General features: G+C 41.0%; 1 protein-coding gene across 2 annotated transcripts in view; it reads right to left on the bottom strand.

Moving 5' to 3' along the window:
• The window catches only part of DGKB (diacylglycerol kinase beta), an 895,737-nt gene that overhangs the window by 686,581 nt on the left and 183,718 nt on the right, over positions 1 to 25,438 (bottom strand). For both annotated transcript variants that reach the window (XM_075587224.1, XM_075587223.1), the window contains one exon: positions 5,621 to 5,738. In XM_075587224.1, the coding sequence (XP_075443339.1) occupies positions 5,621 to 5,738 (118 nt within the window). The remainder of the gene's footprint in view (positions 1 to 5,620; positions 5,739 to 25,438) is intronic.

Here is a 25,438-nt window from a genome sequence, read left to right as displayed (position 1 = left end):
CTTTCCGGACAACACCATCTGTTTCTAACATTTCTTTTTCCAGGCATGTTGGGCTTCATAGTAAATTTTTTAGTTTAAAGAGCATATTTTGCTGTATTTGCACAGCCACGTTTATTTATTTTACAAATCAGAATGAAGACTTAAAAATAAATAACATTAGGCACATTTGAGGTGAACACCTATTCCAAATCGGTCAAGCTAAATCTCTATAATCCTTATATGGCAGATATTACATGAAGAATTTTGAGGTAAAAATACATAATATTTTAAACGGTTTACCACTAACCAGAAAGGCCAGCTGTTATAATGCAGGACAAGACATGAAAAACTGTGTAAACAGTAGATACATTTAATCTTCACGTAAGTTAACATACTGTTTCTCCACAAGTGTACTCTTTTAGGAAACAAAGGAGGAAGGAGAAAAAACAAAGACCATCGTTTAGACCATAGATACTCACAGAATTAAATTTAAAGAAATGCAGGTATGTACAGTAAAATAGAGGGAAAATATACACTTGTTGCATAGTTAAAATATTTCCTTATCTCTAAACTCACATTTGGATATTCTCTGATCTACCATACAATTCTTCTATAGTTTTACCTTTTTCCCCCTCAATCAGTGTCCTAGTTGTCTATCTCTTTCAACTATCCCCTTCTTTTTTAAAACAGAGTGCAACACAACAGGGGTTATCCCTTACATGCCATAGTGCTAAATTGGCACTACCATACAGAGATAAGTAGGAAGTGCACACACGCAATCACACTGGTCAAGAAGAGGGGTACTTAGCTGCCGGTGTGCTGAATCCAGGGAGATCCTGATGTCCCAGAGAAGGTCAGTAGTAGGTAGAGAAGAAGCAGGCACACGGTCTTAATCATGCAGTGAGTTTAATGCATAAAAAAAACGACGTGTCAGAAGTACAATACAAGGTGAGGGCGCCCTCACGGCAGTATTGTACTGCCGAAACGTCGTTTTTTTAGGCATTAAACTCACTGCAGGGATAAGACCATTTGCCTGCTTCTTCTCTACCCACTACCATACAGACACAGCCATTAAGGATTGACTTAGATATGAGTTGCTGTGCACTAGTCCTTCATTGGCACATTAATTAGAATTCCTATTGACTCTGGATCACAATAAAGTAGGTGATTGATTAGAAAAATATTTATGGCACCAGAATTATTAATCAAACATTCTCTAACTGTATTATATGAAATATATTAGGGTTTCTTAAACTGTGCTCCCTGGAACCAAAGTTTGCAGATGAGTTAGGAGGTGGTCTCTGAAACCTCAAATTAATTTCAGGTATGACATTTTTTATGTTACTGTCAGTACATAGTTACATAGTAGATGAGGTTGAAAAAATACATAGGTCCATCAAGTTCAACCTATGCTAAATTTAGACAACAGATACTTTATCCAATATCTATACTTATTGATCCAGAGGAAGGCAAACAAAAATCCCATTAAGGGGGAAAATTAATTCCTTCCTGACTCCAAGAATTGGCAATCGGATTAATCCCTGGATCAACATCCTTTCCATGTATACTTATTTGGTATATCCCTGTATACCTTTCCCATCTAAAAAGATGTCCAACCTTTTATTGAACAAATCTATTTTATCTGCCATCACAGTCTCCATGGGTAATGAATTCCACATTTTAACTGCCCTTACTGTAAAGAACCATTTCCTTTGTTGCTGGTGAAATTTCCTTTCCTCCAACCTTAAGGGATGGCCCCGAGTCCTTTGTACTGCCCGTGAGATGAATAGTTCTTTTGAAAGCTCCTTATATTGTCCCCGAATATATTTGTATATAGTTATCATATCCCCTCTTAGACGCCTCTTTTCAAATGTAAATAAATCTAATTTAGCTAGCCTCTCCTCATAAGTTAGATTGTCCATCCCCTTTATTAATTTGGTGGCTCTTCTCTGCACTCTCTCTAGTTCCATAATGTCTTTTCTAAGGAGTGGTGCCCAAAATTGTACTCCATATTCAAGGTGTGGTCTTACTAGTGCTTTGTAAAGGGGCATAATTATGTTTACTTCCCTTCCATCCATTGCCCGTTTGATGCAAGATAAGATCTTGTTTGCCTTTGCAGCTACTGCATGACATTGGGCACTATTGCTAAGTCTGCAGTCTACAAGCACTCCTAAATCCTTCTCCATCAAGGATTCCCCCAGTATATCTCCATTTCATTTGTAAGTTACCTTTTTATTTTTGCATCCCAAATGCATAACCTTACATTTATCTGTATTAAACCTTATTTGCTATTTACCTGCCCACGTTTCCAGTCTCTCCAAGTCCGTCTGAAGAGAAATGACATCCTGCTCTGATTCTATTACTTACACAATTTAGTATCATCAGCAAAGATGGAGACTTTGCTCTCGATCCCAACCTCAAGGTCATTAATAAACAAGTTAAAAAGCAAGGGTCCCAGTACCGATCCCTGAGGTACTCCACTCACGACTTTAGCCCAACCTGAAAAAGTTCTATTTATGACAACCCTCTGTTGTCTGTTCTTTAACCAGTTTTCAATCCAGGTGCATATATTATTACTGAGTCCAATTTTCTTTATTTTGTACACCACCCTCTTGTGTGAAACCGTATCAAAAGCCTTTGCAAAATCTAAGTAGACCACATCAACTGCATTACCCTGGTCTAAATTCCTACTTACCTCCTCAAAGAAACAAATAAGGTTAGTTTGGCAAGCTCTATCCTTCATAAATCCATGCTGACTATTACTAATAATTTTGTTTTCCATTAGGTGTTCCTGAATATTATCCCGTATTAAACCTTCAAGTAGTTTCCCTACTATTGAAGTCAGGCTTACAGGTTTGTAATTTCCTGGTTGTGATCTAGCTCCCTTTTTAAATATAGGCACCACATCTGCTTTACGCCAATCTTGTGGTACTGAGCCTATGGAAATGGAGTCCTTGAATATTAAATATAATGGTTTGGCTATTACTGAGCTTAACTCCTTGAGAACTCTTGGATATACAGTATGCCATCTGGGCCAGGTGCATTATTTACTTTCATTTTTTCAAGTCGCTTATGAACTTCTTCCTCAGTTAACCAATTGTTCATTAATATGGAGGTTGTGGCTTCCTCCTGCGGCACTACTATTGAACTTGATTCTTCCCTGGTAAACACAGAGGCAAAGAATTTGTTTAATACCTCAGCTTTTTCCTTATCTCCAATAATCTGCCTACCTATCTCACACTGAAAGGGTCCTATATTTTCTTTTCTCATTTTTTTGTTATTAAGGTACTTAAAGAACTTTATAGGGTTGACCTAACTTTCTATTGCAATCCTTTTTTATTGTCCATTTTTGCTAATTTGATTGCCCTTTTGCAATTTTTGTTACATTCCTTATAATTCTGATACGATGTCTCCGTCCCTTCTGACTTAAAGAATCTAAACGCCTTCCTCTTCTTGTCCATTTCCTCCCCTACCTGTTTATTTAGCCACATTGGTTTTGACTTATTTCTTTTATACTTATTACCCAAGGGTATACACTGATAAGTGTGCTCTTCTAACAATGTTTTAAAGACTGCCCATTTATCTTCTACTTTTTTTCCTGCAAAAACATTATCCCGTTGTATTACTAATAGATTAGACCTCAGTTTATTAAAATCTGCCTTTCTAAAGTTTAAAGTCTTTGTTGAACCCAAGAAATCTATTTTTTGATCATTTATTTCAAATGAGACCATGTTATGATCACTGTTACCCAAATGTTCCAGGACTTGAATATTTGTTATTACTTCTACATTGTTTGATATGACCAAATCCAGTATTGCCCCTCTCCTGGTTGGTTCCTCCATGATTTGAGTCATATAATTGTCTTTAAGCACCCCCAAAAACCTGTTTCCTTTTGTTGTAATGCTAATCTCATTGCCCCAGTCTATGTCTGGATAATTAAAATCCCCCATTATGCAAACATGACCCAGTTTTGATGCCTTTTCCATTTGCAAAAGTATTTTAGCTTCCTCAATCTCACAGATATTTGGTGGTTTATAGCATATTCCCACAAACATTTTCTTAATACTTTTACCTCCACTGCTAATTTCTATCCACAAAGTCTCTACATTTTCATAATTCCCTTCATAAACATCATCCCTTATAATAGGTTTTAGATCCGGTTTAACATATAAACATACTCCACCTCCCCTTCTATTTGTTTGATCCTTCCGTAAAAGGGAATAACCCTCTAAATTAACTGTAGATCAGTGGTAAGGGCTGATTTGGGATACACTGTTGCTTGAAATTTTAAGGGCCTTTCAAAATACACCTATTCTTCTTAGATGTTACAATTCAACATATTGTACAGGGTGCTTTAATTTTATTGTAAAACCAAAATTGCATTAGTAAATAGACCACAGAGATACTCAAAGCCCATGCAAGATAAACAAATGATAACAAATTCCCTTCTTTGCATGGAAATAAATATTTACGGAAGACCCTTATAGAAAGAGCTGGAACTGGATCTGTTGGTATTGGTGCTGGTGCTGGCTGCTACAGACGTTCTGCTGCACTATAAATAGTATGTTAAAATACAGATGGACTCTGGGATGGACCAAACAAATAAACTTTATTTTTGCAATATATCTATATATTGTGTAGTTTTTTAATTGGTCATTTGTATTTTCCAGTCTTACCAAACAACTGGAAACACAGTACTCACAGTTAATTTTACACTTTTGTTAGGCTACTTTTAAAATAAATCTGAATCGACAAAGCCAAAAGACAACTAGTCACATCAGCATTGCTCAACATTTAAGAAAGTGTAACTACAGATTCAGATTTCTAAACACAAGGACAGTTAAAATAATGTTTCTTTAATAAATACAAGGCTAAAGTGAAACTAGATGAATGTTTATTTTCTTTGATGGTTCACAGGGAATAGACAATTCTTTATTATCTTAAGCACTAACCTAAGGGCTTTAATTATTATTATTATTAATATTATTATTATTATTATTATTGTTATTATTATTGTTATTATTATTATTATTATTATTATTATTATTATTATTATTATTATTATTATTATGTAGTAGTAGTAGTAGTAGTAGTAGTAGTAGTAGTAGTAGTAGTAGTAGTAGTAGTAGTAGTAGTAGTATTACTATTATTATTACCATCATTTTTTTTACAATCCACCAACATGATCCGCAACACAGAACAAAGGGTGCAAAAGACATTAAGGTGCATAATAAATCGTTTACCATCACTTGCACACCATGCGTCTGGAGGCATCTACTCATTGTACAGTATTAGAAATATTATGAAAATGCACTGTATTTTATGTAGGTGAATCATCACCACCCTGACTGCTGCTTTGAGACATTTCTGTTGTAGACATTAGTAGCACAATGCTGTAACTTTCATTTTTTCTGTGGACTGAACACTTACAAGGGAGCTACTTATCGAAGTTTCCTAACTTCAAAAATGACTCAAAACGGTGACAAAACATAATGTAAAGAAAAAACTACTAAAGGCAACATAATCTGTGTTATTCAGATAAACGTGTGCTGTACCTTCAACCAGATAATTCAGAGTTTGAGAGTGTTGCACAATTGACATACTGACATATTGTACTTAACAAATGTGATTAAGTACTCACAGGAACAACATAAACCTTGCTTTCCCAGTCCTATTAACATGTTCAAACAAAGATTGCAGTAAGCAGGCTTGTTAAAGTGCTTCAGTCTCCACACATGTTGACCATCATCCTTCACATTCTGTAAAGTTCAGAAAAGGAACATATTTAAATGTCTATAAAACTAATCTAGAGAAATCCAGTATATCCATATTAAATTATTATGTAACTATAATGCAATACATACACTAACAATCCACACATGATTAAAAAGGTAATGTGAAAGAAGCTACATTGAAATAGATAATTTTGGAGAAAGAAATTGAAATGGCAGTGGACATATCGCAAGAACAAATTACTATTGTTGCACAAACATGGTTCTCAGCTGGAGTTCAAGAGATATCAAAAGACCAAGACGATCACCAAAAGTAATATTGGAGGATGAAATTAGGAAATTTGTTTGTTAAGGAGACTGATACTATCATCTATCACATTGGAATTGCTTTAGCAATGCAACTGCTATTGGAGTCGCTTATTCATTTCTTCTAATGAGGTTGTTTCAGGCTCATTTTATCTACAGGACTCATCAGACTTTTAACTTGTTTCTCGGGGTCCCCTCACTCACATATTATTGCTACAGCAATCTCACACTCTGTTTTATTGGTAATCTTTCTGTATTGTCTATTTACTATCTTTATGGTCACTTATTATTTGTTATCTATATATTTTATTAAATTGTTATTATTTACCTTTAGGATTGTGCGCTCATATTTGTTTTTATATATATATATATATATATATATATATATATATATATGACACACAGAGAAACCTGCAACCGACCTATATCAATAAGCTGTGCTAAAACCAGTTGAATAAAGTGTGAATAATAACACCACTGGCAGTGCTGGGGATGAAAATAGTATGAAAACCAACACAGAAAAAAGAATCCCCCAAATAGCACTCTAGCATACAGAAAAGTATCTGTGTTGGTTTTCATATATATATTTAATATGTATGTATTTTTGTCTGTGTTTTTTTTTAAAAAGATGGCAGAGGAGATCGTAACTTTTGGAGTCATCAATCAAGATCTGAATTTTCATCGGGGGACACTCAGGCCTCACATCATCAACAACAACAGCAACAACATCGGCAACAACAGCCAAAATTCTTCCCTTTATTTAAAAAAAAAACTAAGGGAACAAGAAGAGGAAAGAGGAGGAAACGGCTACAGAATGACACCATCTCCCAAAGATCCATAAGACGTTGGTCGACCCTCATGGTCGGCGTTTAGTCTCTAGTATTGATCTTTGGGAGATGGGCTTTCAAGGTACATAAATTGTTATTTACAGCCTTTTGTCAGGAGGCTTCACTCATTCATCTTGCATTCATGGTATTTATTGAGTCAACTAAAAGAAGTCCATTGGGACAATAATTACATCTGGGTTACACTTGATGTAACATCGCTTTATTCAATTATATGACACGACCAGGGACTGGCAGCTGTCCGCCATTTTGTGGAGGGTCCAGACACTTCTATATTTCATACCACTTTCATTCTGGATGCTATTTCTTTCTTACTCAAAACTTTTTCACATTTGATCACAAATGTTATTTACAGGAAGTAGACACAGCTATGGGCACAAGCTTTGCACCATCTTATGCTAACCTTTTCATGGGGTGGTGGGGATCTCAATTTTGGGAATCTCCATTTATTAATGCTAGCACTAATCACTTTAGGAAAAATATTATATTTTATAAAAGGTTTATTGATGACCTGGTTATTATTTGGAAGGGAGACACTCAGACATGTTCTTCATTTCTACAGTACATTAATGATAACACACAGTACAACTTAAAATTCAAATCTAATTTTGATCATCACCACATTCACTTTCTTGACCTCTTACTTATTTACTTATTTGACTTACTTACTTATGTTGATATTAACAAAATATTCCAAACAGGTGTGTTCTGGAAAATCAACTCCAGGAACACATTTTTAAAGGCAGACAGTTGCCACCTCAAGGCAGTGGTAAGAGGTATACCTAAGGGACAGTACCTCAGATTGAGGAGGAATTCCTCTACTTTGGAGAGTTTCCTCACTCAGTCTGAGGATCTAGGTCAACGTTTCATTGAAAGAGGCTATAATAAAGACAATTTGCAAGAAGCCTTTGAAGAGGCACTATATACAGATAGGTGCTCTATTTTTCCTGCCCGAGATGAAGGGGAATCAACCTCTTTGACACCAATTAATCTTAACAAATCAATAACCAATAAAAACAAATGGAAGACACAGGGTTACGATGAATAAGGATCCCCCAATGTTTATTCCCCAATTTAATAGGTGTAGTAACAGTATAAAATCTATTCATCACAAACATTGGAGGATTCTTCGTATGGACCTGGTTTTGCGTAAATATGTAGAACCGGGCCCCAGATTCGTCTTCAGAAGGGCAAAAACCATTGCTACTTATATTTCACTGTGTGAATTCTCCACCCCTATTACTTCACCTTTTATGACGAAAGGCTAATTTCAGTGGTGCATGCAAAGCATGTAAACACATGAAATCCTCCTCTGCCTTTTTCTCCACATAAAAGATTTAAGATTAACTATTTCATTAACTGTAATACACAATTTGTTATCTATCTCTTAACTTGTGGGTGTGGAAAAAGGTATGTGGGGAGGACAACGGGAGCTCTAAAGAATAGAATTTTAGAACATCTAAGACTAATCAGGATTGGGGACCTAACCCACCCGGTTTCTAAACATTTTACTGAATGTAAATATGGTGGGGTAAATAAATTTTCCTTTCTAGGGATCGTAAAATCATTAAGAAAGATAGAGTGGGCGATTCTGTCAATAAACTGGACCGCAGGGAGGTGTATTGGATTTTTACTTTAAGAACACGCTTCCCTGTCGGGATGAATGTAGAATGGAACCTCAGCCATTTTCTAAAATAGAATCAATTTCTGTTGATACAACAACAATTTCATAATAGTTATTGTTCATTATTCATATATTAGGAATTTTTTGTAATGATCTAATTTTCCTTAAATTCTTTCTCACATTAATTCAATTATAGTACCCTTCACTATTGTGTTCAACTTTTTTTTGTATGTGTTTTTTTATCACAATTGTACATTTGATACAATTATTCATATATTATCTGTTTATATTTTTTATTAACATTAATAGCATTTTAGACTAAATTTAGGGTTATTTGAATTTATACTGAGGCGTTTTCTCTAAATCATTGATATTGATGTTGTCAATAAATCTTGTTGCTGTTTTCATCCCTGCATTCAGTATTCTATTGGTTTGATTATGTTCATTTATTTATATTTTTTTATTTAATTAATTGTTTATATACAATACAGCATTGTTGTATATATAGCATTGTATTTATTTTAAGCACATATTCTTTTTCCTCCTCATCTCCACTTTCTCTTCTAACCGCCCTCCCCTCCCCCTTTCTTTTTCTTGTGTTTACAACTGTTGTGTATGATACATATATATTAATTATCTTTCATTATTGTATTATATTTAATTATTAAACTGTGACTCACTGGATATATGCATGGGGATTTTTTTCAGATATTTTTCTGATATGGAATCTTTGAATTGTATTCATTGTTTTTATTATTTGTTGTCACATTCATTTTGTTCATTGTTGTGTGTTTTTGCTTTTTGTGTTTTAGCATTCCTATTTGTTGTAAACTTGTGTATACAGTACATACAGTACATACAGTACTTTCAATATTTTTCTTTCCTTTAGAAGCGTTGGCCCTCTGAATCCCGGCGAATCTGCAATCTCTCGTACCGCAACGTCATCAATGTCAATTCGACGCCATCCACCTTGAAGATCATGAACAGGTAACAAAATTCTTCTTACTTTTATCTTCAATCACTGTCTTCTTTCTTCATCTGTCATTATTTCTTTCTTTTCTGTAATCTCTTTGTCCAGAGCAAGTTGAAAGACCCCCTGCATCTCTTTAAATAAGTCTTTCAAAGCCTTCGGGGTCATTTGAGTATTTTCCTCAGCATCTTGTTCTTGTTCCGGCTCAATAAATTTCTCCCCTTGTTGTTGAAGCTTTTCATGTAGTTCTTGTACATGCACGTGCATGCACGCATGCGCGGGTGCCATCTTGAATCATGTCAATCAGAGAGGTTGTTTTCTTTAAATAACAGGACACCGATGGGGTCTGCGGCTTCTTATCCTTCCTGAGCAGCATCCCTGGAGGTTCCGCTGGCGGGGGTAGACTTTTCAAGTAGGTTTATCCGGTTTGGAGGGCTAAAACATATGTGTTCGTAGCGGAGTCCACAGAGCTATCTCAGTGAGCTTCCAACCTCCTCGACGCTGCGTGCACGCCCCCCATGTCTTCCCTTTTTGTGTGATGTGACGTCACCTTATAGGGAGGGAATCCCAACCTGAGCTCAGGTACAATATGCTTCCCTCCCTTTAAAATGATGGCACATCACCCAAAAATGGAAGGCATCACATGGTACATCCACCAATCAGATTAATGGATATACTGTACCATGTGTTTGTCAAATGTGATGTCACAGGCCTTATATAAGGCTTGTCAAGTCTCATTTGACAGGAAGAAGATAACATGTCAATATAGCCTAGAACTCTTCAAGAAATAAGAGAAGAAAGAAGAGAAGAAGGAAAGAAGAGAAGAATATCTACTAACCGGGGAATCCTCTTAAAGCAATGGAGTATCGTGGACTTCTGCATATCATGCTGTACTTCAAGTTGAGGATCATTGCTTCATGGTTCAAGAGTTGTTGATGCCGCCGTTGGATGAGGAGAATAAGCCATCATCCCAGCAAGGGTAAGAAACACTGATTCACTATAGGATGGGGTGGGTAGTAGGATGCCCATTGATTACCAATGTGGCTATCAATGCACCTGTTGAGGGCATAAATAACCACTGTTACAATGAATGGATGAAATGGTTAGTTATTTTTTTATTATATTGTAATTTGTATTCTATTTTATTTGAATGTGCAGTAGTGTATATTTGAATGGGCAAAAACACTATTATCCATATTTGGCTAATAGGGCCTTTAGCCATTTCTGTGTGGTGGTAGGGGGTGGGGGTTTGTTGGTGGTGGAGGGGTGGGTGAAGGGGGTAATTGATTCAGGATGGGTGGTTAGGCCTCACCCTAGGGGTTAACCCCTTCATTACCTTAGCAGTTGTAACTGCTAATGTAAGGAAGGGATTAATCCCTCCCAGCAGTGATTAGGTCTGCTGGGAGGGCTTAATCCCTTCCTTACATTAGCAGTTACAACTGCTAAGGTAATGAAGGGGTTAACCCCTAGGGTGAGGCCTAACCACCCACCATAGGGCAACTGCAACCTTCACCCACCCCCTCTACCACCAAAAAACCTGGCACTGCTTCCTTCTTTACCACCCTTCATTACCTAAGCAATTAGCCACTAAGCTAAGGAAAATTACCTTGTATTTAATTTTTTTGTACATAGTATTGAAGCAGGTGGTCTCTGGAGCTGAAACGCATTACTTTCCAGTCCGAGGACCCCCTGCTTCCTGAGTTACAGGCCTCGGTATGGGGTGCCAGTATCTCCTGCAAGTTTAAATGTCCCAGTCTCGTGAGCCGTGACACGGGACATTTAAACTTGCAGGAGATTCCGGAGCCCCATATTGGAAGTATATTAATGATGTTCAGCACCTGAGACCTACTGCTTCAAATTGTGCAAACAAAATAAGAAATGTAGCCGCTTGATCACCTGTAAGAGCTGTGCAGAGTGATGCAGCTTCTCTCTGCAAAGCTCTTCCAGACGGCTGGAGTGAAATCTCACTTTAAGTTCTTTTCGCTCATAAAGCCACAACAAAACTAGTACGGTATGTAATTTTTGTAACAAACGGTAAAAAATATTGATTTCTTTTAGTGAATACCGTTTTTACACAAATGTCATGCTGTTCGGTAGGAACATGCCAAGACGTTGGATGTTGCAGTTAACGTTTCGTCAATAGGCCCCTATGAGTGATTTCCCCATTTCTTAGTTTTATATCCAGCACATTCATTCTTAGTTGAAACCCTCTTAATTTTCTAGCAATCAATTTACCTGCCTTATTCCTCTTCTTGTAAAAACATTAGTTTGGTCCATTTTTTTGCTTTGTCAGATTTTTTAAGCTCAAATTTTGCTCTCAGCTGTTTTTGTAGTTTTTCTTTAATTTGGCTATGTTTAGTTCTTAAATCTAGCATATGGATTATTGTGATATTTTCAGTGGCAGTGTAGATTTTCTGCTTCTTTTTATGAGCGGCTAAAGATATCGGAGTTCCCCTGATAGAGGATATATAGGTCTCCAATAAAGTAGAGGATAATTTGGCTGTTTCTGCATTACATAACTTTTGAAAAATTCCTCCAGAGTTTTTGCCACTTCCTTGTTGATTTCTGGGAGATTATGAAGCGAATCATTCATTCTTCAATACATCTGGCGTTGTACAGTATGAGATGGGAGTTGTGCAATTGTATGAGATGGGAGCTCTGAACGTAAGGGGACAATTTCAACTTTTACTGTTGTTTCTAAAATATCTGGGGACCCAAATCAGTAATTCAATCTAGAAAATGATTTGTGTGAGTTGGAGTAGAAAGTGTAGTCCCTCTGGTTTAAGTTCTTGCTCCTCAAATCGTCAATTAACAGAATTGCCAATATTTTCCTTTAAAAAAATAATAATTACGTTTTATTTATTTTTTTAAAGTGAGCTGATGATGTATTTAGATTTGTCTAATTTTGTATTAAATACTATATTTAAATGTCCTTCAAAAAGTAAAGACTTTGGGTTCAAATTCTTCAGTACCTTCAAGACTTGTATGTATGTATAATTTGATTTATATACAGTAGCTGCAACCATGTACGCATCGTTTTTCAATATTACAATAGGAGGAACACTGTAAATAATGTACATTACAAACAATGTGAAAAAAGTGCAACAGGTAAATGACAACATAAGCTAAAGGATAACCCACCCCAAATAGCTTAAAATCGAAGTCTTAATTGGGAAGCTTACAGAAACAAGAGGAGTAGGTGTGAGGGCCTGGAGATAACCAAAGATGAGGGTAAGAACATGGCACTCTGAGTACTTGAGTGTTCAGGGCCTAGGATTCATAACCTGGGTGTGGGAGTGGGGGCACATATACCCAGAACATAGGTGCCATGGGGAATGTCTTGGGGAACTTGGTGGCTCTATAATAATTATAGAGAGTTGGGGGAGAGAGAAGGCCCCCAGTACCAATGCATTACCTTGCGAAAATGGGGCTCAATGTTAAAGCATAGGAAAGGGAAACATTTTGGATCCGGGGAGGAAGTGAATCAACCTACATTGAGTGGGGTATGGGAAACATTCAGACTCCTTGCAGTCTCTATGGTGCTGCATTTCCCCAGGAAGACACCAAGGTGCTAGCAGTCTCTAAAACCATTTGGTAGCAGGAGCCCATCAGGGGAAAAATTAGTTCCATGCCAGATCAGGTGGTTAAACAATTATTCTTAAGAAGGTCATGGAGTGAATCACTTTCAAAAATAATCTCTCTTCAACTTTGGGTGCAGGTTGCAAATTGATCTTTTCAGGTCTAGGTGGTGAGATTAACACAGAGGCCAGTCCATTCATTCATGGGTATTTTGGTTGGACTTCTTCCATTCTGGACTTTAGACCATTCTGTACCAGGTCTATCTCAGAAAGTTCTCGGGACATGGGGGATTTTGAATACCTCTTTGTCGGACTGAGGCCTAGGCCTTCAAAGAATCAGCCATCTCCTCTAGGGTGCATATGGTGTGCTGTCACCCATATTTCTCTACTTGGAGTCTAAAAGGGAACCCCCAACAATACTTCAAGCCCATCTGACATAAGAGCTGGGTACCAAGTGTAGCCATGTATAAAAATGGTATACAGCTCTTTCTCATGCTGGAAATAAAGCCTAGTAAGTATGCAGGCTTGCCAGCAACAATCATGGAGGTTTGCCCTCACAACCTGGTGAGGTGTCATATGTACACAAGGGGAGTGGTAACATGCTCTGCGTCCACTGTTAGTGACACCAGAGTTGTGGCTGTTTTCTGAGTCTATATAAGACACGGCACTGCCTAAAGTTAGTGTGTTAATCAGGGGTTCAGTTATGATTAGGTTCTGGAGGTCTGCAGCAGTTAAGGCTGTCAGATACAATTAATAGTTGGCCTACACTGTGTCACAGGTGGTGATCTCCCTTAGGGGAGAGGTGATCCAACTCCATTAAGAAAAGGAGGAACTTCTGAGAAGGATGCACTTCACCAACATGAGCGGCTAGACCGACCGCTATGAGGGGCAGTCTGCCTGACCGTGCAATAAAGATGCCCAGTTTCACAAGACCCTTGCTGTGTGTGAGTGAAGTTCTTACACAGAAGGAGGCACCCAGAAGGAGGTCCCCATCAGACACTTCTCCCTGCAGCCGCAGAGATCCTGATGGGGTGGAGGCGCTGCATCGTATGTGAGTAGGACACAGATCACACTACCTCAGATGCCTGTCATGCTGATATCCCCATACCAACCAAGCGGGAGACTCAGGAGTCCTGTAAGCCAGCAGGTGCACCACACACTATACATACATGTAATGGGGCTAGTAGACCACAGGGGCCAATGTGAAGTTGGGTGGGGGCCCGTAAAACCGTTACACAAGCGTAGTTCCATCCGCCGCTGAAAAGATACAAGTGAAAGATCCTTAGAGATATGTAAGGTGTCCTCCTGAAAATCTGGTTTGCCACCATCGGTTATTTTGTCTTTCATTACCAAATAATGGCATTTCACAATTATGTCCCGTTTTCTATTGGGGTCACTGGATATGAGACCTTATGGTGTGCTCTGTGCATGTGCAATAGTTCCTTCATTAGCAAGACTTACACAACGAGCAGGAAAATTTTATTTAGGTAATCATTGTTACGGTCTCTGGAATATTTGGGATGCAAAGCTTTTGTCACCAGTCCCATTTAACTAGGTCCCCTACAGAGTCCTTCAAAGTTAATAGTTCCTCCCTTATCCTGAAGATTTCATCCTTCGCAGCAATTTGTAGTTGGAGGGACTCCTCTATTTTGTTCAAAAGGTGGTTAGTTATTTCCTCTAGTTTTAGATGTAATGCAGTTTTCTGTAATTCTTTTGTAAAGCAGAGGTAATGTTTTTAAGTACAGTTGCTCATTTAGGTCCTTAGTGGTCATTTGATTTTCTCCCTCTAGGTTTGAGTCATTTCCAGACTGTGGAACAGCCTAGTTTCATCTGAAATATTCAGACTACTTCTTCGGAGGCTTATTTCCTTTGTTTGGGAGGCATAATTGGTAAGGTCATAGATTTAGTTCATCTTTAATAGAGCTGGAAAAAATCTTTTTTTTTTGCGTTTTGACCCCTTTAGTGAGCAGTCCATGGAACGGATCACACGGAAATCTGTCTACAGTGGCAGCCGCCTTTATCCTAAAGCGGCCGATTCGGCGCAACTTTGATAACCGCGGGCATTTTTATTTTTTTTACGGAATATGTTGCGGTATTTTCACGGTCGTTTAGGGGTCTATGCACTAAGCAGGGGAAATACCGGTTAATACCGCTACGGTCATGAAGGGGTTAAGCCCACCCACTACCCACCCGCAAGCCCTAAACAACCACCGTTGGGGCTAATACCCCCTTCACCCACCCCCGCTAACCACAATAAAAAAAAATACACACACAACAGCCACACAATAAATAAATATATAAATATATATATATATACACATGTATTACAGCAACAACCACTATACCCCCCTAACATACACATATACTGTATGCACATCAATGATACTATAGGCCGGCGGTGGCTCTCGGGTGTTACCCGCAGGCCTGCAGTACCAATTCTGTGCCCCCCCCAAATTAATGTCAAAACACATACATACTTATAAAAAAATAACCCCCCCCCTAACACATACAGTATAGTAATGGGCACAATTACTATTATCCACATATGGATAATAGTGGATGTGCCCATTTTAAATACATTAAGAACAATAAAAAAAAAATACATATTGCACTCACCCTTGTCCGTCTGCCACGATAAAGGCCATCGTCATCTTCATCACCGTCCATGCCACCTCCGATGCTGCAAAACATGAACAAGAATAAAAACAGCCAATATACAGTAATGTCCCCTAACCCCTTAATCACCATAGCGGTAATTAACCGCTACAGTCATTAAGGTGTTAACCCACTCTCACCCACCACTCGGGAGGCCTACATACCCTCCCCCACTACCCCCCCACCCCGTGAGGCCTAACCACCCTCAACCAATACCCAGTCGGGAGGCCTACCCACATACCCTTGGGGCCAATACCCCCTCCCCCCACCCCCAGTACCCACAATAAAAACAATACACTGCCCCACAATAAACATCATTCTATTTATTAAAAACATAACCCACCCCCTGTGCCCCCCCATAAATACATGATTTATTCTTTTACATACAGGGTTCATACCCCAGGCCCACGTGAGTCCCCGGTGGGCCTGACAGGTCACCTCACAGACCTACAGGTTACCAGCAACATGTTTCACACAGGTTCTGGAGGCCCATGGCCCACCAGGTGGTCTCCGCGGGTCACCGTGGGCCACAATTGGGTCCCCACAGTAGGCCCACGGATGTCTGGGAGCCCCGGGTCAGACCCACAGGTGTCTGAGGGGCCTCGGGTGGTTCCCACAGGGGTCTGGGGACCCACGGGTGGTCTCTACGGGTCTGCGGTGCCCCCACAGATGTGTGGCCACCGGTTCTTCCCCGCAGGTGTCCCCCCTGGACCACACCGCCTGGTACACGTGAGAAGCCCGAGAATATCTCAGGTGGTCTGCAGAGGTCTCTCGCAGACCAAAAAGGAACCAACCCTGTATTGGCCCAACGGTATGTGGGTAGGCCTCCCGACTGGGTATTGGGAGAGGGTAGTTAGGCCTCACAGGGTGGGGCGGTAGTGGGGGAGGATATGTAGGCCTCCCGAGTGATGGGTGAGGGTGGGTTAACCCCTTAATGACTGTAGTGGTTAATAACCGCTATGGTGATTAAGGGGTTAGGGGACATTACTGTACATTGGCTGTTTTTATTCTTGTTCATGTTTTGCAGCATCGGAGGGGGCATGCACGGTGATGAAGATGAGGATGGCCTTCATCGTGGCAGACGGACAAGGGTGAGTGCAATATGTATGTATTTTATTTATTGTTCTTAATGTATTTAAAATGGGCACATTCACTATTATCCATATGTGGATAATAGTAATTGTGCCCATTACTATACTGTATGTGTTAGGGGGGGGGGGGTTATTTTTTTATAAGTATGTATGTGTTTTGACATTAATTGATGTGCATACAGTTTATGTGTATGTTAGGGGGGTATAGGGGTTGTTGCTGTAATACATGTATATGTATATATATATATATATATATATATATATATATATATATATATATATATATATATATATATATATATATATATATATATATATATATATTATATATATATATATATATATATATATATATATATATAATATATATATATATTAACCGCTAAGGTAATGAAGGGGTTAAGTCCACCTGCACCCCCCCCTCAATTTTCCTGAGACCCACAAAGGACACTGCAAATCAAAATGCCCCAAATATTTACTCACATATATATATATATATATATATATATATATAATTTGCTTTGCTTTGGAGGGTTTTTGTCACTTTTTTTACTCACCATAACTTAACTCAGTATTATGGTTGGCCCAACTTTTAGCTTCTTTGCATACCCAGTTAATCAACCCCACACTGATGAGACCCATTAAGGTTGAAACAGCTGTCTGTGGGTGGTTTTCTGGGTATGCACCTTAACCCTGGCTGTGCTCAAAGCTGTGACCATGCAGCAAGCTTAAGCCTATAGGGAACCATGTTAAAAATGGTTTTTGAAGCATAAAGTGGCACTGTGTGCTCATTTGCATGTCATTTCCCAGAATCCTTTGCTGAAGTGGAAGTGCTGGGTGATAATGGGGAAAGGCGGGGTTGCAGACCTGCCTTAGACATGCAGATGAGCATACAGTTGTATTTACATTTTTATATATATATTTTTTTATTTATTTAGTGTGGGGCTGTTGTGTGTGTATTTTTTTTATTGTGGTTAGTGGGGTTGGGTGAAGGGGGTATTAGCCCCAACGGTGGTTGTTTAGGGCTTGCGTGTGGGTAGCGGGAGTGCTTAACCCCTTCATGGTATTAACCGCTACGGTAATGAAGGGGTTAAGTCCACCCGCAACCCCCCGCAAGCCCTAAACAACCACCAAGGGCCAAATAACCCCTTCACCCACCCCCGCTAACCACAAAAAACTGGCACGGCTGGTTAACCCCTTCATTGCCTTAGCGGTTAGCCGCTAAGGTAATGAAGTGGGCTTTAAATGCATTTTTTCCTGCCTCGGATGCATGCCGGGGGGGCTCCGGTGCTGCTATTAATGGTATCAGCTCCGGAGACTTCCGGTATCAATCCCAGGCAGGAAAAAGGCCTGATTTTTTCTAAGTGCCGTTCCGCCGCTTACCGCGTGACCCCCGTAATATTGAATATACTGTATGCGGTATGAACGCGGTATGAACGCAGCATGAACAAGGTGAAGTGCGGTGAAGTTCGTGGCATTCGGAAAAAATCACCGAAAAAATTCGGAGATTTTGGAGAATAAAAGGGGCCGTGGCTGTACATCGGCATCACGCAGGTGCTTTGTGCACTTTTTTTATACCAAAATGTTTGACCGAACACAGGTAGTTTTGCATATTTTCTTATTAGTTGTAAAATTCATCCAATTCAATTAAAAATATGATTATTATATCATATTGACACGTATTACAATAAGAATGTGAAAAGGCACAGAAATAGTTTTAAATAACTTGATTTAGCATGAAAAAAAAGTACCAATGTTTCAGTCCTCTTATGAGACTTATGTCTTCAGGAAAACAAATTGGTAAATTTTTGGTACCCTTCCCCCTGTGCTAAATATAGTTATTTAAAACTATTTCTGTGCCTATTCTCTCTTATTTTGTTACCTGATATGCCCTTGTGATTGTTGGGTGGATTACATAGAAATACACATTTATTTATTTTTCTAAATGGTATTTCTTTTTATATATTTTCACCACATGTATTACAATGTCCATTCCTACAAACACCTCGACCTCTATTGTTATTTTTTTCCCTTACTTAATAGTCAGTATTTGTTTTAGGTTTATTTATCTTTTAAATTCAGGTGTAGAAGCATGAAATCTGACTTTAAAATATTCCACATATGGTATATTCTTAGTTTATTTTGTGTTACAGGATCAACTCGCATAAAAGCATGTTAACTGGTTAAAGGACTATGGGCTCTATGCAGTAAGCGCCGAAAAAGTGCAATTGCCAAGGGTACCTTATCGGCATGATTCTGCCGATTTTCCCTCTCCATATGAAAAAAGTGCCGAATCCCTTCCGAATCAAGCCGAAAACATTTGGTCCCACTCTGCCGATGATTTGCCGATCACACACAGGTGTATCAGCGTGCATGGCGAGGTGGTGTTAGGTTCCCCAATGAAACTTCTTGCTGAATCTGCCAAAGCAAGCATGTTTTGGTTTGAGCGGCCCATTTAAAGGCAGCGTGTATTTTTATTCATTCTCTGTGTTGTTGGGAGAGAGAGAGAGAGAGAGAGTGAGAGAGAGAGAGAGAGAGAGAGAGAGAGAGAGAGAGAGAGAGAGAGAGAGAGAGAGAGAGAGAGAGAGAGAGACAGAGCTGGCCGATTTACATATTTCATATTGACTGAGAGAGTTGTTGTGTATTGTGAGAGGTTTGTCCTGTGTTTTTTTGTTAACATCTTTGTCTTGTTTTCACTTTGTAAGTGTTCAGTGCGATTGTCTTTAAATTTATTTTCTGTTCTTTGTGAGTGCTAGAGGTATGGCCGAAGGGCGTGGGAAGAGTGATGCTGGTGTGAGTGGTACTGGTAGTCGTGTGAGTACGCGTCTGAGTGAACGTAGGATTCAGGGGAGTGCTGTTGCTGTGAGTGTGAGTGGTGTTGCTGTGAGTGCGAGTGCTGCTGGTTGCTCTGTTGCTGGTGCTGCTGGGGTATCTGTTGCTGGTGCTGGTGGGGTGTCTGTTGCTGGTGCGTCTGGTGGTGGGGTGGTTGCTGGTGGCCCGCTTTTGGAGTCTCTTCCATTGGAAGAAGGAGAGTCCAGTCAGCAGCAGCCAAGCTCTGGGCCTGCACGTATTCGGAAGAAATGTCTTGAGCGACCACATAATCCTCGGTTCAATGAAGAGGAAAACAGAGTTTTTTTCACAGGGATTCTGGAGCACTATGACTGTCTGTATGGGCATTTACTAGGTAAGTCTATCTTTGCATTGGTTCTTCAAAGACATGTTATCCTAGGTCATGTGAGATGTCTTAATATCAAAATATTATTCTATAATATCTATCAATTAAACTTAATTGTTACACACATATTCCTTCATGCTTTAGAACGACCATAATAATCAGTGTAAATTTTTTGGCAAAGTTCATACAATATTCATGCAAGCTTCCTTACATTTGTATGTTTACACGTAAATGCTCATGTGGTACACATATTACACCTAAACCAGCATGTTTGGTATCTCTTGGAACAGGTAGCAGTTTAGGAAACTGCTCGTTTTTATAATAATAATTAACGTCATATATTTTGTATGTATTTCAAGGGCGGACAAGTACAGCATCAAAAAAAGAAATGTGGGATCAAATAACCTTGGCTGTGTCTGCGTGTGGGAATCATGTCAGGGACCGGCCGAATTGTCGGAAGAGATTCGATGATATCAGGGCAAACTTAAAGAAAAAAATACAAGCACAACGGATGCATGTTTCTGGCACTGGAGGTGGGCCGCCAGCACAAGCTCTAATCTTAACACCATTGGAGGAGCAGATGCGGGAAAAAATTCTTCCTGTCATCGTGGAGGGTTTGCCCGGGGACAGAGATATCGGAATTTATTCTGCTCCATTTCCACCAGGTGACAAATGTTACTGTACTAGGCGTGTCGTAGGTTACAGTTCTTATCTATATTTCCACTGCAACTAATACTTTCTTCCCAATATAAGCATACCTACATACATATACTGCACCGACACACTTTATTCGAGCAAATACCCGGTATGTACCTGGCAGATACCTGGAATGCACCACTCCTAACCTCTGACAAGCCCCGTTGCATTTGCCTTCCCAGCCTGGGTTCATGCCTGGCTGATGGGCGGCTGATCTGTTAAATGATAATGATTAGGGTTTAATAGGCTGCAATGCTTCGCGTGTCTACCAGATGGCATAAATTCATGAATTGTAATGCAGTTTATATATATATACTGTGCAGTATTGCAGCCATAGGGAATAAAATGCTTCAATCCCTGCTTGGAAAATAACTCAATGTACTCGGGCAGAAAACAGTCACAAACCTCAATACACCCGGGTATACCCGAATTCGTGGGACTAGCCAAGCTCGAATAAAGTGTGTCGCCAGTGTATGTATATATGTCTCTCTCTATATATCTATATATCTATCTTTTCTATATATATTTATATCTAGTTGTCCTACAAAAAGTAAAAATTAATATATATGGTGGTAAAAGGTGGCACTGAGTGCTCATTTGCATGTCATTTCCCGGAATCCCTTGCTGCTGTGGAAGCGCTGTATGCTGGGCGATAATGGAGAAAGACAGGGTTGCAGACCTGTCTAAGACATGCAAATGAGCATACAATAATATTTACAGTTGCTTTATATATATATATATATATATATATATATATATATATATATATATATATATATATATATATAGATAGATAGATAGATAGATAGATAGATAGATAGATAGATAGATAGATAGATAGATAGATAGACAGACAGACAGACAGACAGACAGACAGACAGACAGACAGACAGACAGACAGACAGATAGATAGATAGATAGATAGATAGATAGATAGATAGATAGATAGATAGATAGATAGATAGATAGATAGATAGATAGATAGATAGATAGATATAGACACATATCTCTATGTGTGTGTTTGGAAACATGTATTTGCATAGCAATCGTGGATGACATCATTATGAGTAAACATACATAACTTGACCTGCATGAAGGGATTATGTGTAATGATCTTCCAAATAACACACACTGCAACCTTCTACCTTACAAAGCATTCAACATGTTTGCCCTATAGTTGAAAGCAGAATGTATGTGTGAATCGTTGTACAAACAATGGGTTAACATGCATAACCAAAAAGCACATCCGCACTCATTGTTTGTCACAGTAATGTATAACTTCGTTATACTATGTCTGTGCACTCAAATGCCTAATTCACTTTTCCATGTATGTGCCGATACATATATACATATATACATATAATCCAAAGATGTTAGGCAGCTTTCTGCCCCATTTTAGGTCAGAAAGTGCAGGAATAGTTAAAAATGATCCGTTCCACAGCTTCCCATTAACTCAGGCAGCTGGATGGAAAATCCAGACCACAGATTACAATGGCTCTAGTTCTCCCTCACCTGCTCTTCTAATCACATGTACAGGTATTTAGAGCAGAGAGGTTTTGCATTTCACTCTCTCTCCTTAGAGCCTGGAGGCTGGGGGTATCGCTGCTCCCGTTTCCAGTTTTGGGGTGGACGGCCCCTCCAAGTATCACAGTACCAGAGGATTTGCCTGGACACTTGGGACCGTGTTCCCACCACGAACAGATAAGATAAAACAAATGTTTATTGCTGTTGCTAAAAGACTGTGCTGTATCTATTGACCCTAAATGAGAGGGCATTGTTTTAAGCTGGGGAACCAGGTTAGTTGGCCCAGTTAGTTCGCAGTTAGAGGCTGATTCTGATGTGTAGTTAGTTCCCTGAAAGGGATAGGATTTCTTTATATGATTTGTTTTTTTTTATTTCTTAAAAGTGACACTGTGTGAAGTGCTATGACACTGACATAAGTGAACCACTGAATGAAAATGTCTGAGTGCCTCTTGCCTACACATGTTAAAGCTGCAGTCCCTTACTTGGATGAAAATAAAGCAGGCAGAAGCCTGAGTTAAGCGATATAATACTTTGCATGATCCTGTTTGTTGTATAATTAACCCTAGAAGACTGTTTCGGGAAGAACCCAGACAGACGTCAGCTCTACAAAAGAGGGGCGTTTGTCACAATATATATATACAGTGTTTGACAATTAATGATAACTACTCGCCTGTCGCGAGTGGATTTCGGCCGCTGGCGAGCCGTGCTGCAGCTCTAAGAATTCCCCTGCTCGTGCCAATTTTTTTTTTTTTTAAATAAATAATCCCCCTCCCTGATTGGTGTGACGCGAGGAAGAGGGCCGGCTGGCAGCTCTGGGTCAGCCCCAACCCCTCCTTTCCCCTATCCCCGCTTTTTGCTCAGGGCAGTAGGCTGGGGGGGGTCCCGCAGCTGCTGCCCAGGCGCTTCCCCTCTGTCCCACGCTCTGGTAGGTAATGGGAGCGGGGAAGCAGACTGGCATCAGCCTGCGCATGCGCACGTGAGGGGGGGGGGCGGGAGGTATTCTGGGGCGGGGGGTGTCCCGTGGCTGCTGCTGCTGCCTAGGCGCTTCCCCTCCGTCCCACGCTCTGGTAATGGGAGCGGTGAAGCAGGCTGGCAGCGCTACCTGCAGCCTGCGCATGCGCACGTGAACACAGGGGCAGGGGGGGTCCCGAGGCTGGCAGCTCTCCCGTCGCCATGGCTGTACCATGCGCACGCGCACGCGGGGGCACGTTCCTCCGGCCATGTTCCTCATGGAGAGGTTTGTCTGTCCTCCCGCCTGGCTGCCCGACCCCCGCGCATTGCGGCTCGACCTCCAACCTGCTTGCCGGGTTGCCCGACCTCCCGCCTGCTTGCCGGGTTGCCCGCCCCCCCCGATTGGCTGTCGATCCCCCCCCACCTGGCTACCCGACCCTCAGCTGGCATGTGGAGGACAAGGCCTGCATGAACAGGTGGGCCACCTCCCTTCCAATCAATACCGTGTGTGTGTCTGTGTGTGTCTGTGTGTGTCTGTGTGTGTCTGTGTGTGTCTGTGTGTCTGTGTCTGTGTGTCTGTGTCTGTGTGTTTCTGTGTGTGTCTGTGTGTGTGTGTCTGCGTGTGTGTGTTTCTCTGTGTGTGTGTGTGTGTGTGTGTGTGTGTGTGTGTGTGTGTGTGTGTGTCTGTGTGTGTGTCTGTGTGTGTGTGTCTGTGTGTGTCTGTGTGTGTGTCTGTGTGTGTGTCTGTGTGTGTCTATATCTGTGTGTGTGTCTGTCTGTGTGTGTCTATGTGTGTATGTGTGTGTCTGTGTGTGTGTGTATGTGTGTCTGTGTCTGTGTGTGTCTCTGTCTCTGTCTGTGTGTGAGTGTCTCTGTCTGTGTGTGAGTGTCTCTGTCTGTCTGTCGCCCTCTATCTGTCTGTCGCCCTCTCTTGCCCTCTCCCTCTCTCGCCCTCTCTCTCTCGCCCTCTCTCTCTCTCGCCCTGTCACCCTCACCCTCTCTCTTACCCTGTCACCCTCACCCTGTCATTGTGTGTGTCTGTGTGTGTGTCTGTATGTGTCTGTGTGTGTGTGTGTGTGTGTGTGTGTGTGTGTGTGTGTGTGTGTGTGTGTGTGTGTGTGTGTGTGTGTGTGTGTGTGTGTGTGTGTGTGTGTGTCTGTGTGTGTGTGTGTGTGTGTGTCTGTGTCTGTGTGTGTCTATATCTGTGTGTGTGTGTGTGTGTCTGTCTGTGTGTGTCTATGTGTGTATGTGTGTGTGTGTGTATGTGTGTCTGTGTCTGTGTGTGTCTCTGTCTGTCTGTGTGTGAGTGTCTCTGTCTGTGTGTGAGTGTCTCTGTCTGTCTGTCGCCCTCTATCTGTCTGTCGCCCTCTCTTGCCCTCTCCCTCTCTCGCCCCCTCTCTCTCGCCCTCTCTCTCTCTCTCGCCCTGTCACCCTCACCCTCTCTCTTACCCTGTCACCCTCACCCTGTCTCCCTCACCCTGTCACCCTCACCCTCTCTCTTACCCTGTCACCCTCACCCTCTCTCTTACCCTGTCACCCTCACCCTCTCTCTTACCCTGTCATCCTCACCCTCTCTCTTACCCTGTCACCCTCACCCTCTCTCTTACCCTGTCACCCTCATCCTGTCACACTCACCCTCTCTCTTACCCTGTCACCCTCATCTCTCTCTCTCACCCTCTCTCTCTCACCCTGTCACCCTCTCTCTCTCACTCTCTCTCTCTCTCACCCTGTCGCCCTCTCTCTCTCACCCTGTCGCCCTCTCTCTCTCTCTCACCCTGTCGCCCTCTCTCTCTCACCCTGTCACCCTATCTCTCTCTCACCCTGTCGCCCTCTCTCTCTCTCACCCTGTCGCCCTCTCTCTCTCTCTCACCCTGTCGTCCTCTCTCTCTCACCCTGTCGCCCTCTCTCTCTCACCCTGTCGCCCTCTCTCTCGCACCCTGTCGCCCTCTCTCTCTCACCCTATCGCCATCTCTCTCTCTCACCCTGTTGCCCTCTCTCTCTCACCCTGTCACCCTCTCTCTCACCCTGTCACCCTCTCTCTCTCTCACCCTGTCACCCTCTCTCTCTCTCACCCTGTCGCCCTCTCTCTCTCACCCTGTCGTCCTCTCTCTCTCACCCTGTCGCCCTCTCTCTCTCTTACCCTGTCACCCTCACCCTCTCTCTCACCCTGTCACCCTCACCCTCTCTTACCTATCACCCTCACCCTCTCTTACCCTGTCACCCTCACCCTCTCTCTTACCCTGTCACCCTCACCATCTCTCTTACCTTGTCACACTCACCCTCTCTCTTACCCTGTCACCCTGTCGCCCTCT

This window comes from Ascaphus truei, chromosome 2 (genome assembly GCF_040206685.1).
Source record: "Ascaphus truei isolate aAscTru1 chromosome 2, aAscTru1.hap1, whole genome shotgun sequence".
Lineage (NCBI taxonomy): Eukaryota > Metazoa > Chordata > Amphibia > Anura > Ascaphidae > Ascaphus > Ascaphus truei.
The sequence above is the reverse complement of the archived record's forward strand: the minus strand, read 5'-3'. Positions and strand labels throughout refer to the sequence as shown.